Raw genomic sequence first — 13,777 nt, 5'->3', positions numbered from 1 at the left:
CTGAGGTTTATGGGTAGGGAAGTGATACTTAAGTTTTTACTGTAGTGCTCTTTGCCTCCTCCTGCTGGCGAGGAGTGGTATTCCCAACAGTAATTAAAGATGAACCTGTGGACTCACCACATCTTGAAGAAATAAATTTATCAGGTAAGCATAAATTTTGTTTTTATTACCTTATCTCTTTTATAACCCACTGGGAGTGTAATTTCATCTACTGGCTGTGATAACACAGTTTAGCCTTGTGGCCAAAAACTTTCTGAATAGGGATACCATAGGCTAAATAAACTAATTCAAATGCAAATATAAGGTTAATGGAAATACTTGTAATCAATTTAATACACTCCAGCAGGTAAAGTGGATCATTGGGAACAAATTAAAGGGGAGGAAATTGAGTAAACTGTCCCTTTAAAAGATCCCCTTAGGAAAAATAATTGGACCAGCATATCATGGCATTATCTGTCTATAGAACATCCACCCTCACCCATATTGTGCACTGCTGCATGAATATCTTTTTTTTTTTTACTGGCTATTTTTCCCTGTACATATCTAGATGGTTCAGCCCTGCTTTGTAATAAACCCTGAGATTAAGACTATATGTGCCTTTTATTTTTGATATTTTTTTGTGATAATAGTGTGTGTATGTATGTATATATCATCAAGAAGACACATCTCCTTTCTTTGCAAATATCATATATTTATTGTAACGTTTTGGTCCCCATTTGGGCCTTTGTCAAGGTTACAAACATTTCCCATAATCCCCTTTCTTATATATCCCCAAGCCCTAATTACATCCAATATCTCACCCAAAGATACACTATATTCTGTGTCAACTAGTAGTAACACTGCATACTGCATTATTTGCCTGTATCTTCCTTTATTAATAAGAATGGAAAACTTAGTAAATACATTTTTTAGGTGATTTGTATTTGATGAATTATTTTATGCCCTCTTATTTTCAATTATAGTAACTCATGGATACTTTGTATTTTCCTAGCAAGAAAAAGAAACAAAGGAAGATACAGGCAAAGAATGCAGAATGCAGTATGCAGTGTTACCACTAGATGGTGCAAAATATAGTGTAGCTTTTGGTGAGATGTTGGGGTAGCTTTATTATAGGCCGGACGGCCATGATTTGCTGTATAGAACACTATATTTTGTATAGAACACTAAAAAGCAGGAATACACTATCCAAAAGTATGTGGACACCTGACCATCACACCTATATGAGACTGTTTGACATCACATTCCAAAACATCCGCATTTGTTATGGGACGGCTTTCAACAAGATTTAGGAGTGCATCTGTGGGAATGTGCCTGTTCAGCTAAAAAGGCATTTGTGAGTTCAGGCAGTAATGTTGGATGAGATGGTCTGACTCGCAATTGACGTTCCAGTTCATCTTAAAGAGGTGCTCAATGGGGCCTTCCCCTAAACTGTTGCCACAATGTTGAAAGCACCCAATTATCTAAAATATCTTTCTATCCTGTAGTATTAAGATGACCCTTCACTGGAACTTAGGGGCCTAGACCCAACCCTAAAATCACCAGATCATTATCCCTCCTACACCAAACTTTACAGTAGGCCCTGTGCATTCCTGTAGATAGAATTCTCCTGGCATCCACGACACCCAGATTCTTTCAGCAGACTGCCAGATAGTGAAGCCTGATTCATCACTCCTGAAAATATGTTCCACTGATCCAGAGTCCAGTGGGCAGTGTTCTTTACACCACTCCAGCAGACACTTCACATGTTTATGTGTTTGCAGCTGCTTACCATGGAAACCCATTTAATGATGATCTTGCTCTTATGATGATGTTGCTTCCAGAGGCAGTTTAGAACCTTTTAGTGAGTCATGCAGCAAATGATGGGCAATTTGTACACACTGCACGCTTCAGCACTCAGTGGCCCCACTGTGTGTGTGAATTTGCATGGTCAACCATTTCATCAATGACCTGTTGCTCTTAGACACTTTTACTTCACAATAGTAGCACTAGCTGTTGACCAGGGAGGAGGGCAGAAATTTCATTAACTAACTTGTGGCAAAGGTGCTATTCTATAACAGCGACACATTTAAAGTCACTGAGCTCTTCAGTACCACCCACATGGTGGAGATTTCATGGCTATGTGCTGGATTTTATGCACCTGTTAGCAAATGGGTGTGGCTGAAACACCTGAACTGAATTAGTAGGGGTGTCCACATACTTTTGACCATATAGTGTATGCCTTTGCCTCCATGATGGGTCTTACCAAAGGAGTACATGGCATGGAATCCATCAGCCTGCACTGACACATCACTGTGAAAATGGATGAGAAGGGAATTGCTAGAGGAGGTGATTTCCAGGTCAGGAATAACACCACAGTGCTTCTTCTGTTTGTGGCCATCACGGAAGAGAACGTAATCATAGATGCAGCCCAAAGATGGCTCCAGGCTGAAAGGTCTAACTCGTAAAATAATCTGCAAATTAATACATAAATGGATGAATGAATCAACAAAACATAGGCAGTAAAAATCTGACGGACAGCCAAGTACAAATAAACAATAAAGTATATGGCAGCTTTTATTTCTTAAAATTATGTCCAGTGATGTTCATTGTATATTTTTGAGTAATTAGTTGTGTTGTATTTACTTTAAAAAGGGGAATATAAGTTATTTAGTTTAATGTAAGTTCTATACATTTCAAGTATTCTATTTTTGATCACCAAAACATTCTTCACATTAACCACCAATTGTAAAAATCACTTAAAAATTTACTTTTCAAGTTTCAAGTAGGAGGTATAACAAAATGAACTTATATCATGAAAAATACTGTTAATCTCCAGGCAGTTTGTTTATTTTCCTGAAAAGTCATGGAACCATATTTGTGTTCTAAAGGGCAACTAAGATAAGTTGTTTATCTGAAAAAAAAACTACGACACATATTTAACAAAAGATGGCCCCTTTTGGGCCTAAGTAGATATGTAGCTGGCTTTATGGCTTTGTTGGTAGTTTCTATCAGTTGCCTAGGAACCACTCAAGGACTCTCACTCCTGCAATTAGTCGCTATGAGAAAGGAACTTCACCTTTATCCATATTTCCGATATTAACTTACAATTTTAGGATAATGCGGATGACGTAGAATCCTTTACAAATAAGGCCATCTAATAATGACTAATAATTAGACTTGGTTACTCAATTCCGTTAGGGAAGAATGTAGCTGGGACAGGCATATGAGCATGGAGAAACATATATGCGGGGGAGAGAGGAAAGTAGCATAAAAGGTGTGTAAATGAGGAGGGGAAAAAATGTGAAGGGGAGAATGTTTATTTTTTTCTCCTAAATTCTCCCTACCTTGTCTTTTTTTACACACCCCCTCCCAAAGATGGTAACTCCCCCAGCTCCCAAGGAGTTAGTGGTGTCCTCAACTTTTTATTAGTAGTGCTAAGGCCACATAGCCCATCTCGCATTGTGCTGGCAGATACTATTGCCAGCAATCAGAACCCCACTCTCAATGGTTATCAGATATTTCATATAAGTTTTATTCTGACTTTCATGTTCCTTTAAGTGCAACGTGACGCATGCAAAGAGCTAGAGAGTCTCCCCATAGACTTCAAAAGAGTGTGCAATTCGAAGAAACCTATATTCACGCATTAAACTGATCGTATTTAAACTAAGTGGGCTAAATCTTACATTAATTATTCAGATTCTATGTATTGTTACACATATTATATGTATATATATATATGTATATATATATATATATATATATATATATATATATATATATAATTTTATGGTAAAATATATATCTATACACAGCTTGACGTGGTTCCTGGGCTTGACCCATTTGGCCAGAAGCGGTAACTAACTCTTCCATTTTTTGCTTTTAATCTTAGCATCTTAGCTGTGTGCTTGCAAGTGAGTGCCAGACTTCCTTTGTGTGTGTGTGTATATATATATATATATATATATATATATATATATATATGTATGTTAGAGACTTTTTTTGTCAAACACCTTATAACATATATCTTTGAGTCCTTATAACTTTTTATTAATTAATTTTTTTTTTTTTTTTTTTTTTTATTTATATTTTTATTGAGGAACTGCAACTTACAAAAGTCAAGCATACATAAAGTTACACGGTTAGTAAAAATACAAGTGTTATATAATAGACATATATGCATTAAATATTAAAGTGTCCTCTTTTTTTTTTTATCCCTCTTGGGTATGTTGTGGATTCATCTTGAATCCATGCTAATTGAATTAAAAGAGCATTAGGGATTATAACTTCTTCCCCAAACGATATAATTCAGGCATCTTTTGGACCAAAACATTCAGATCAAATTTATGCTAGGGGTCGAACTGAAACAAAAGAATAAAAAAAGGGAAAAAAGAAATGCAGCTATGAAAAGGGGATATGAAAATAACAGGATTGACATAAGCAATGTGCTGCATACGCCTGAACCGGACACACCAACAACGTATGACCACCACAACTATGTAGATAATAAATTTGTTGCTATATAGAAGAGTTATGTCTCTAATAATATATACATGAGAGGATCTCTTTATAAACATTTGCATCCAAGCTGTACTGTCATGAAAAGACACCCCTACCTGGTCTATTTTGATTAAGCATCACTTCCCACTTTAATGTTATACCCTAAAAGATCACCAACCTTATTTTAGTGCTTATAAATAGTGGCAGAACTTATGGTCTTCGCTACATGCCCAATGTATATTTTGTCATTCATATAAGACTCCTGCGAGTATCCCGCCCAAAGTCCCGGCCGTTAGACCCAGGGAGGAAAACCACAAGATGTCCCGTTTTAACACAAAATAATTAAGTTTAACAATTGCTATATTGTTTTATAAGTAATGAGGTAACTCTCTAGGGCCCCCCCATACCCCATCAAGCAACTCCTCAAGTTATAAAGATGCAATATGATACAAGCAAGATAGTGAAATAGGCATGCAGCAAATATATTACAACGTTAGACATTGTAGGTCTCTGGTTATTAAACTAATAAAGTCAGCATAAGTGGGAACAAAGTGAAATAGGCACGCAGCAAGTATATAACAACATTAGACATTGCGAGTCTCTGGTTATTTAAACTGATAAAGTCAACATGAGTGGGAGCAGATGTTCATGATAAACCAGATGTCCTTATTTCTTTATTATTTTTCATGTTTATTTTTTTAGATTTGAGGACGTAAATCAAGCTTATATACCACTAATAGTGTCTTACTGGTAGCTGTTGCAGTGGGCAGTGTTTGAAGTGACGAGGAGAGGTAATCCTTAACCCACCTCAAAGTACGTGCTCGTTTGATCAATACAGTTATGTAGGGCCCACATGTTGCGCTTTCCAGTGAGCAATAAGCTTCTTGTGGAGAGTAAAAAGTCTAGCCGGTGATTCATGAGCGGGGGCCCAAAAATTAAGTGACCGCTGCTGTCCACAGGTAATCCACTGTTGACTGCGTGTTGTAATGTTCCTGTCTTGTATAGGTCAAGTATGTCCTCAGGTGCCTGTGGTGTCTTTTCGAGGGAGGTCTCTTTTGCCGTAGATAATGGCTTCTGCCGTGCCGGGAACGTTGGATTGTAGAATGCAGTTGTATTCGTGTCTGCATGCTTCTGAGCAACCAGTATCTGTGTAAACAGGGAAGTGCCAGCAGAGCCTGGGTGTTCTTGGGTGGGTTTAGTTAGCCCTTTGTCCGCTGCTCTGCTAGGTAGATCCTGCGGGAAGAAGCGTTGCTGCGCTGTTGCCTGCGCTTTCTGGTTTTTATCGTAGGTAGTTGCTTGCAGATCAATCTGTTCAGGCGCTCCTGCTTGTATGCGCTCTTCAAAAACTCTAGGTAGGGAGCGTTGATATAGCTTCCACAGCATTTGGTCCAGTTTTGCAAAGCGCTGGTCTAAGTGTAGCATTAGTTCAATTTCCCATTCAGCCGCCATTTTGTGGTATTTTTCAGGCGGGTGCGCTGGGAAGTAAGGTCTCACCAAGCTGTTAACCCAGGAGGGGGATGTCGTGGCTTTTGGTGGTTTAGAGATATGCAGTAAGGCAGCCGAGAACTGCCAGCACTGGTAACCCGGTAGGACCGGGGGGGAACGCTACCCAGATAGAGGCCGCTGCCTTGGGTTATTAAATTGCCGATCTGTAGTCCTGTAGTCATGAAAACAGCAATCAGGAACTTAAATATGGCCTCAGACTGAGGTGCAGTTATTGCTTGTATATTATTTTTGCTGTTGTGGCTCCTCAATCAGCGGATTAAAGAGGATCTTAAGCAGAGCTCACAGAAAATGCGTCCATGCTGGTACGCTGTTCGGACACGCCCCCCTTTATTAATTTATTTTTAATTATTTTTTATCAGATAGTGTTTATATAAATTTAACAGTACTTTCAAATGTATTTATGTTGTGTTTTAGGCAGCTTTTTTTTAACTCAATACCCTTTACGCAAGTTCTACAGTCGCGCTAACCTGAAGAGCGCAACACATGATTGTGCTCAAATGTCCGTGTTTACTTTCAGCTTATAATACGCACACTATTTTCGACATGTGCATCAGTTAGTGCACCACTTGTAATCTAGCCCTATATGGGAGAAGATCTGTATACTAAATCAATGTTTTAAACACATTTTATACTGTCATTTTCATAGCAAGACCTGCATGGTTTTGCAGTCTAGGGACTTACTTCTTGAAAAGCCTCTTGCGCTTATTTGTCGTATCTCTTTTGTTCTGGCCAATTAGGGACAGATATATATTAGCTCTGACACTGATCATTCAATACGTGTACAACAAGGGTAGGCAAACTTCAATAGGTGCTATGAATGTTATGCTAACGCATTGCTGTGAAGTGCCCAGGAAGGAATGCTTAAAACAAATACCCAGATCAGATCAGGCTGTGTCCCTGCCCCATACTCCCTCAGGTTAGACTATGGTCATGAAGCTCCTCTGTAAGCCTTGTGTCCACGACATACCTTAGATGAGACCCCAAACCTCTGCAGCCCCCCCTGTCAGTCTCATGTACAAATAAAACCTCAGCTTAGAACCTTGGCTCTGCAGCCCAGACCCAAGACACTACAGCCCCTGTTTAACTTGCCTGGGAGACGCAGCATTGCATTGGGGCCTTGCAAGGGTAGAGCAATGGTACTCAGTCTTCTTATGGCTGAAAAGCATAAGACTTTTCAGAAGTTTAGACGCTATGAGTGCCACTGATACGCTGATGGGATTTTAAAGGATTATAATACAATTTGTATTTTATACATGTTTTAGAGTAGCACTATTTGTTTCTAATACTTTGGCATAATCACTGTGGGGCTTGCTGTGATGCACATGTGGCGAGAGGGAGAAAAGCAGCGCTGTATTTGGCAGCCACTACTGCGTGCCATGTGGAATAACTCTGAATGACGTGTTACTGACACCAGTTGTAGAATGTTGAGGCTCAGAATCCTGCAGGCTCTGCTCTGGCCTCTGTGGGGCAGTGGGAAAACACATTTTTCAGAGATAACCCACATTACAAATTTGTTGCTGTGCATGATTTAAATACGTTATGCAAATTACATATTGAGTGAAATATATATTTTTATTTTCACAATCATTTGACCTTGCACCATGGTTACCACCCTTACTTGCCTTATTCCCAGGAGGTGCCGATAGACTCCATACACAGTCCAAGGAGTTGGGGTATTTTGCTGGAAATCCCAGAGACGAAAAGTTCCCTGCTGAATCTTTCATGGAATGGCCACATTTTACTGTGAAATAGAAAATGTATTGTTATATCCTATGACATAAGCTGTTCACTTTCACAGATTGGTGATGTTACCGGCTTTTTGATAACTGTACCTTGCACTTTGGAATTGCTTGCACAACAGAAAGCAGAAGAGTTTAATTTTTGCAGTTTTTTTACACAGTTTAAAAGTTAAAGTGACGGTAAACACAATACTATTATTAAAACATATGATTGCATAACTTATAATGTGCAATATAAAACCGCATAATTATTTTTCGTTTAAATTAGTTATTTTTTTAAAACATACTTAAATTGCATCGGTCAATCAAGATACCCTCGTCCGCCCCCTAATCCTAAACCGTATTCAATGTACTGATGTGTACACGTATAACACCAAGCGTGTGCCTCTGATGAAAATAACTAGGCTGCATCTTATTGTCTGAGTGCTTAGCATGATTTTGTAGCTAACACGCATGTGTGGCCAAAACAGCTGACATCCATTGTAGACAGCAGGCCATATGGCAATGGTTCTTATTGGTTGCCGCTCTGAGATCAAAATAAAAAAAGCAATTAGGAAGGGGGCAGGCAGGCGATTGTCAGAAGCTTGAGATAAAACGGTATGTGAAAAAGTCTTTTTTTACACTTACACAAGTAGAAACAACGCTATTAGCATTATTTCATTCCAATATTTATACATATGTAAATTTGTCTGGCAGAGTTTACTTTAAATAACAAATATAAAAAGTAATAATATTGAAAAATGCAGAACCTGCAAAAATGTATAGTTCCCGATCTGTTTTGTGATTGCTAAATTGCAGTAAATTATACGTCTAGTCAAGCTAACAACACTATCACTGCTCTGTGCGTGCGCATCACTTCTGTCACAGGGTACAAGAATAGCTACATTTTAAGATGGCGGCACCCAGCATGAAGATGCAGAACGTCACTAACCAGCACTTTTTGAGGGTTAAAAAAAAAAAAAAAAACTTTTAAGACAGCTACAGGCACAGGAGGAAAAACAACAGCCTGGTGAGTAATAACCATACTACTGTAGTTGTACCCTTCATTTCAAGGAAAGGAAAAGAATCTATTGAGCAGCCTGGTGTTAGTAGGATACTTAGCTAAAAAAAATAATATTATATTTGTATTGAGGTTGTAAATAAATAAAACGGGCAAATAATGTCACAGTACCAAATACAAAAGAAAATCACAACAAAATATACTTATTAAATGTCAGAATAAAAATACAAATAATCGCCCAGTTATACAATTAAAAGTAAACCTAATTTTTTCAATTAAGGCACCTCCCCTTAAAAAATTATATAAAGTCAGAGAAGGTGATTTCCCTCAATGACAAATATAGGTCTCTCTTGGACCCCCTTGATTCAGACTGGGGAAATTTAGGGGAAAGGATAAAATAAAAAATGGGCCACTTTTGGACCCCAAATATTAGGTAAACTAGATCATGTAAGTATTCTCTCAATACCTTATTCAGAGGTGCTCTCTATTTTAACTAATGATCGCCCATATCGGACATACAGGGTATAAGATCCACCATACAAAATATCTTACATGGATTCTCTCTAAGTGTGTAATAGTTTTGTTGCTGAGCAGGAAGCTACAAGTGAATTTTGTGGGTTCAACCTCTCATGTTTCAATGTGATTTTATATATATATATATATATATATATATATATATATATATATATATATACACACACACCGTGCTGACAATGATATCACAGGGTCACTAATGCACCTTGCTATAAGAGCAGTGAGCATGGTCACTTGGGGTTTTCTATAGAATACAAGGGAAGTTAAATGATATTCTTAAGAGGGAGCCTGCATTCAAAACCAATGGAATAGCACCGGCATAGGATCTGCTCAGTTTATATGTTATTGGGTAAGAATATAAGTCTTTGGTTACCGCCTCCCCTTTTTCTTTTCTTTCTTTTTTTTGAGCTCTGAGAAAGAAGCAGACTAGACTAGATTCTATAGTGCAATTATTTCCCACATAGACATAAAGGGTCTGCATATTCATGGTTATAGAGATATAGACATTATATCTTAATAGAATTGTACTGATAGCTCTGAAATTATTAAGAATAAGGTGGTAAAAAAAAAACGCCAGGTTATTTGCCCTGTATAAATCTACTCTATTAGTACATATCCACTATGAGCGGCAGTAAATGTCACACTGTATAGATATATGGGGGGGTAGTTATCAAGCCGTCAACCTCAAATACGCTGGAATTCCGCAGCGTATTTGTGGCGAGGCTGATTCGCCTTAGTTATCAAAGGCTCGAGACCGGCAAAAGTAGAATTTTGTGACGTAAGCTTCGATCCGCCGGACTCAGTCCGACACAGATCGATTCTTACGTCACTCCAGATGTTCCGCACACAAGTGCGGCACATTCTCACTACTTTTGCTAGTTATCAAATGACTAGCAGGTACGCTCTGCACTTTTACGGCCCAGCGTACCTGGTTTTCAAACCGCCACCCCTGGAGGCGGCGGATCCCATAGGAATCAATGGGAGTCTGACCATAGCGAAAGTACAAGTTCGCTGCTGACAGACATCCCATTGATTTCTATGGGAGCTGTCTGCACCTAACACCCTAACATGTACCCCGAGTCTAAACACCACTAATCTGTCCCCCCCTACACCGCCGCAACTAAATAAAATTATTACCCCCTAAACCGCCGCTCCCGGAGCCCACCGCAAGCTACTCTATACATATTAACCCCTAAACCGCCGCTCCCTGAACCCGCCGCAACCTATATTAAATGTATTAACCCCTATCCTGCCCCCCCTACACCGTCGCCACCTATAATAAATTTATTAACCCCTAATCTGCCCCCCCTACACCGTCGCCACCTATAATAAATTTATTAACCCCTATCCTGCCCCCCACTACGCCGCCGCCACTGTAATAAAATGATTAACCCCTAAACCTAAGTCTAACCCTAACGCCCCCCTAACTTAAATATTAATTAAATCAATCTAAATAATATTTTTATTATTAACTAAATTAATCCTATTTAAAACTAAATACTTACATTTAAAATAAACCCTAATATAGCTACAATATAAATAGTAATTATATTCTAGCTATCTTAGGATTTATTTTTATTTTACAGGTACCTTTCAACTTATTTTAACTAGGTACAATAGCTATTAAATAGTTATTAACTATTTAATAACTTACCTAGCTAAAATAAACTGAAATTTACCTGTAAAATAAATCCTAACCTAAGTTATAATTACACCTAACACTACACTATACTTTAATAAATTATTCCTATTTAAAACTAAATACTTACCTGTAAAATAAACCCTAAGATAGCTACAATATAAATAATAATTATAGTCTAGCTATTTTAGGATTTATATTTATTTTACAGGTAACTTTGTATTTATTTTAGCTAGTTAGAATAGTTATTAAATAGTTATTAACTATTTAATAACTACCTAGCTAAAAGAAATACAAAATTACCTGTAAAATAAATCCTAACCTAAGTTACAATTAAACCTAATACTACACTATCATTAAATTAAATAAACTACCTACAAATAACTACAATTAAATACAATTACATAAACTAACTAAAGTACAAAAAATAAAAAAAGCTAAGTTACAAAAAATAAAAAAATAAGTTACAAACATTTTAAAAATATTACAACAATTTTAAGCTACTTACACCTAATCTAAGCCCCCTAATAAAATAACAAACCCCCCAAAATAAAAAATGCCCTACCCTATTCTAAATTAAATAAAGTTCAAAGCTCTTTTACCTTACCAGCCCTTAAAAGGGCCATTTGTGGGGGCATGCCCCCAAAAGTTCAGCTCTTTTGCCTGTAAAAGAAAAATACAACCCCCCCCAACATTAAAACCCACCACCCACATACCCCTAATCTAACCCAAACCCCCCTTACAAAAACCTAACACTAATCCCCTGAAGATCATCCTACCTTGTCTTCACTCAGCCGAGCAGCGATGGAACCGAAGTGGACATCCGGAGTGGAAGAAGTTAATCCTCCAAGCGGCGCTGAAGAAATCTTCCATCCGATGAAGTCATCATCCAGGCGGCGCTGAAGAAGTTTTTGATCCGGCCGATGTCATCTTCCAAGAGGCGCTGAAGAGGTCTTCTATCCGGGCGATGTCATCGTCCAAGCCGGGTCTTGAATCTTCCTCCCGCCGACGCGGAACCTCCTTCTTCACCGATGGACTACGACGAATGAAGGCTCCTTTAAGGGACGTCATCCAAGATGGCGTCCCCTCAATTCCGATTGGCTGATAGGATTCTATCAGCCAATCGGAATTAAGGTAGGAAAAATCTGATTGGCTGATCGGAACAGCCAATAGAATGCGAGCTCAATCTGATTGGCTGATTCCATCAGCCAATCAGATTTTTCCTATCTTAATTCCGATTGGCTGATGGAATCCTATCAGCCAATCGGAATTGAGGGGACGCCATCTTGGATGACGTCCCTTAAAGGAGCCTTCATTCGTCGTAGTCCGTCGGTGAAGAAGGAGGTCCCGCGTCGGCGGGAGGAAGATTCAAGACCCGGCTTGGAAGATGACATCGCCCGGATAGAAGACCTCTTCAGCGCCTCTTGGAAGATGACATCGGCCGGATCAAAGACTTCTTCAGCGCCGCCTGGATGATGACTTCATCGGATGGAAGATTTCTTCAGCGCCGCTTGGAGGATTAACTTCTTCCGCTCCGGATGTCCACTTCGGTTCCATCGCTGCTCGGCTGAGTGAAGACAAGGTAGGATGATCTTCAGGGGATTAGTGTTAGGTTTTTGTAAGGGGGGTTTGAGTTAGATTAGGGGTATGTGGGTGGTGGGTTTTAATGTTGGGGGCGGTTGTATTTTTCTTTTACAGGCAAAAGAGCTGAACTTTTGGGGGCATGCCCCCACAAATGGCCCTTTTAAGGGCTGGTAAGGTAAAAGAGCTTTGAACTTTATTTAATTTAGAATAGGGTAGGGCATTTTTTTATTTTGGGGGGTTTGTTATTTTATTAGGGGGCTTAGATTAGGTGTAAGTAGCTTAAAATTGTTGTAATATTTTTAAAATGTTTGTAACTTTTTTTTTTTTTTTTTGTAACTTAGCTTTTTTTATTTTTTGTACTTTAGTTAGTTTATGTAATTGTATTTAATTGTAGTTATTTGTAGGTAATTTATTTAATTAATGTAATGATAGTGTAGTATTAGGTTTAATTGTAACTTAGGTTAGGATTTATTTTACAGGTAATTTTGTATTTCTTTTAGCTAGGTAGTTATTAAATAGTTAATAACTATTCAATAACTATTCAAACTAGCTAAAATAAATACAAAGTTACCTGTAAAATAAATATAAATACTAAGATAGCTACAATATAATTATTATTTATATTGTAGCTATATGTGGGTTTATTTTACAGGTAAGTATTTAGTTTTAAATAGGAATAATTTATTAAAGTATAGTGTAGTGTTAGGTGTAATTGTAACTTAGGTTAGGATTTATTTTACAGGTAAATTTCAGTTTATTTTAGCTAGGTAAGCTATTAAATAGTTAATAACAATTTAATAGCTATTGTACCTAGTTAAAATAAATTGAAAGGTACCTGTAAAATAAAAATAAATCCTAAGATAGCTAGAATATAATTATTATTTATATTGTAGCTATATTAGGGTTTATTTTATAGGTAAGTATTTAGTTTTAAATAGGATTAATTTAGTTAATAATAAAAATATTATTTAGATTTATTTAATTAATATTTAAGTTAGGGGGCGTTAGGGTTAGACTTAGGTTTAGGGGTTAATAATTTTATTACAGTGGCGGCGGCGTAGTGGGGGGCAGGATAGGAGTTAATAAATTTATTATAGGTGGCGACGGTGTAGGGGGGGCAGGATAGGGGTTAATAGGTTTAATATAGGTTGCGGCGGGTTCAGGGAGCGGTGGTTTAGGGGTTAAACTATTTATTTAGTTGCGGAGAGGTGCGGGATCAGCAGGAGAGGGGTTAATAACTTTATTATAGAGGGCGACGGTGTAGGGGGGGCAGGATAGGGGTTACTAGGTATAATGTAG

The 13,777-nt window shown here is 37.9% G+C and overlaps 1 protein-coding gene across 1 annotated transcript in view; it reads right to left on the bottom strand.

The window, feature by feature from the left end:
- Positions 1-13,777, bottom strand: part of LOC128666004 (embryonic protein UVS.2) — a 164,275-nt gene that overhangs the window by 7,554 nt on the left and 142,944 nt on the right. Inside the window, exons 11-12 of the mRNA XM_053720346.1 lie at positions 7,605-7,723; positions 2,243-2,450 (exon numbers count right to left, since the gene is read on the bottom strand). Coding sequence (XP_053576321.1) covers positions 2,243-2,450; positions 7,605-7,723 — 327 coding nt within the window. The remainder of the gene's footprint in view (positions 1-2,242; positions 2,451-7,604; positions 7,724-13,777) is intronic.

Source organism: Bombina bombina, chromosome 7 (genome assembly GCF_027579735.1).
Source record: "Bombina bombina isolate aBomBom1 chromosome 7, aBomBom1.pri, whole genome shotgun sequence".
Classification (NCBI taxonomy): domain Eukaryota; kingdom Metazoa; phylum Chordata; class Amphibia; order Anura; family Bombinatoridae; genus Bombina; species Bombina bombina.
The sequence above is the reverse complement of the archived record's forward strand: the minus strand, read 5'-3'. Positions and strand labels throughout refer to the sequence as shown.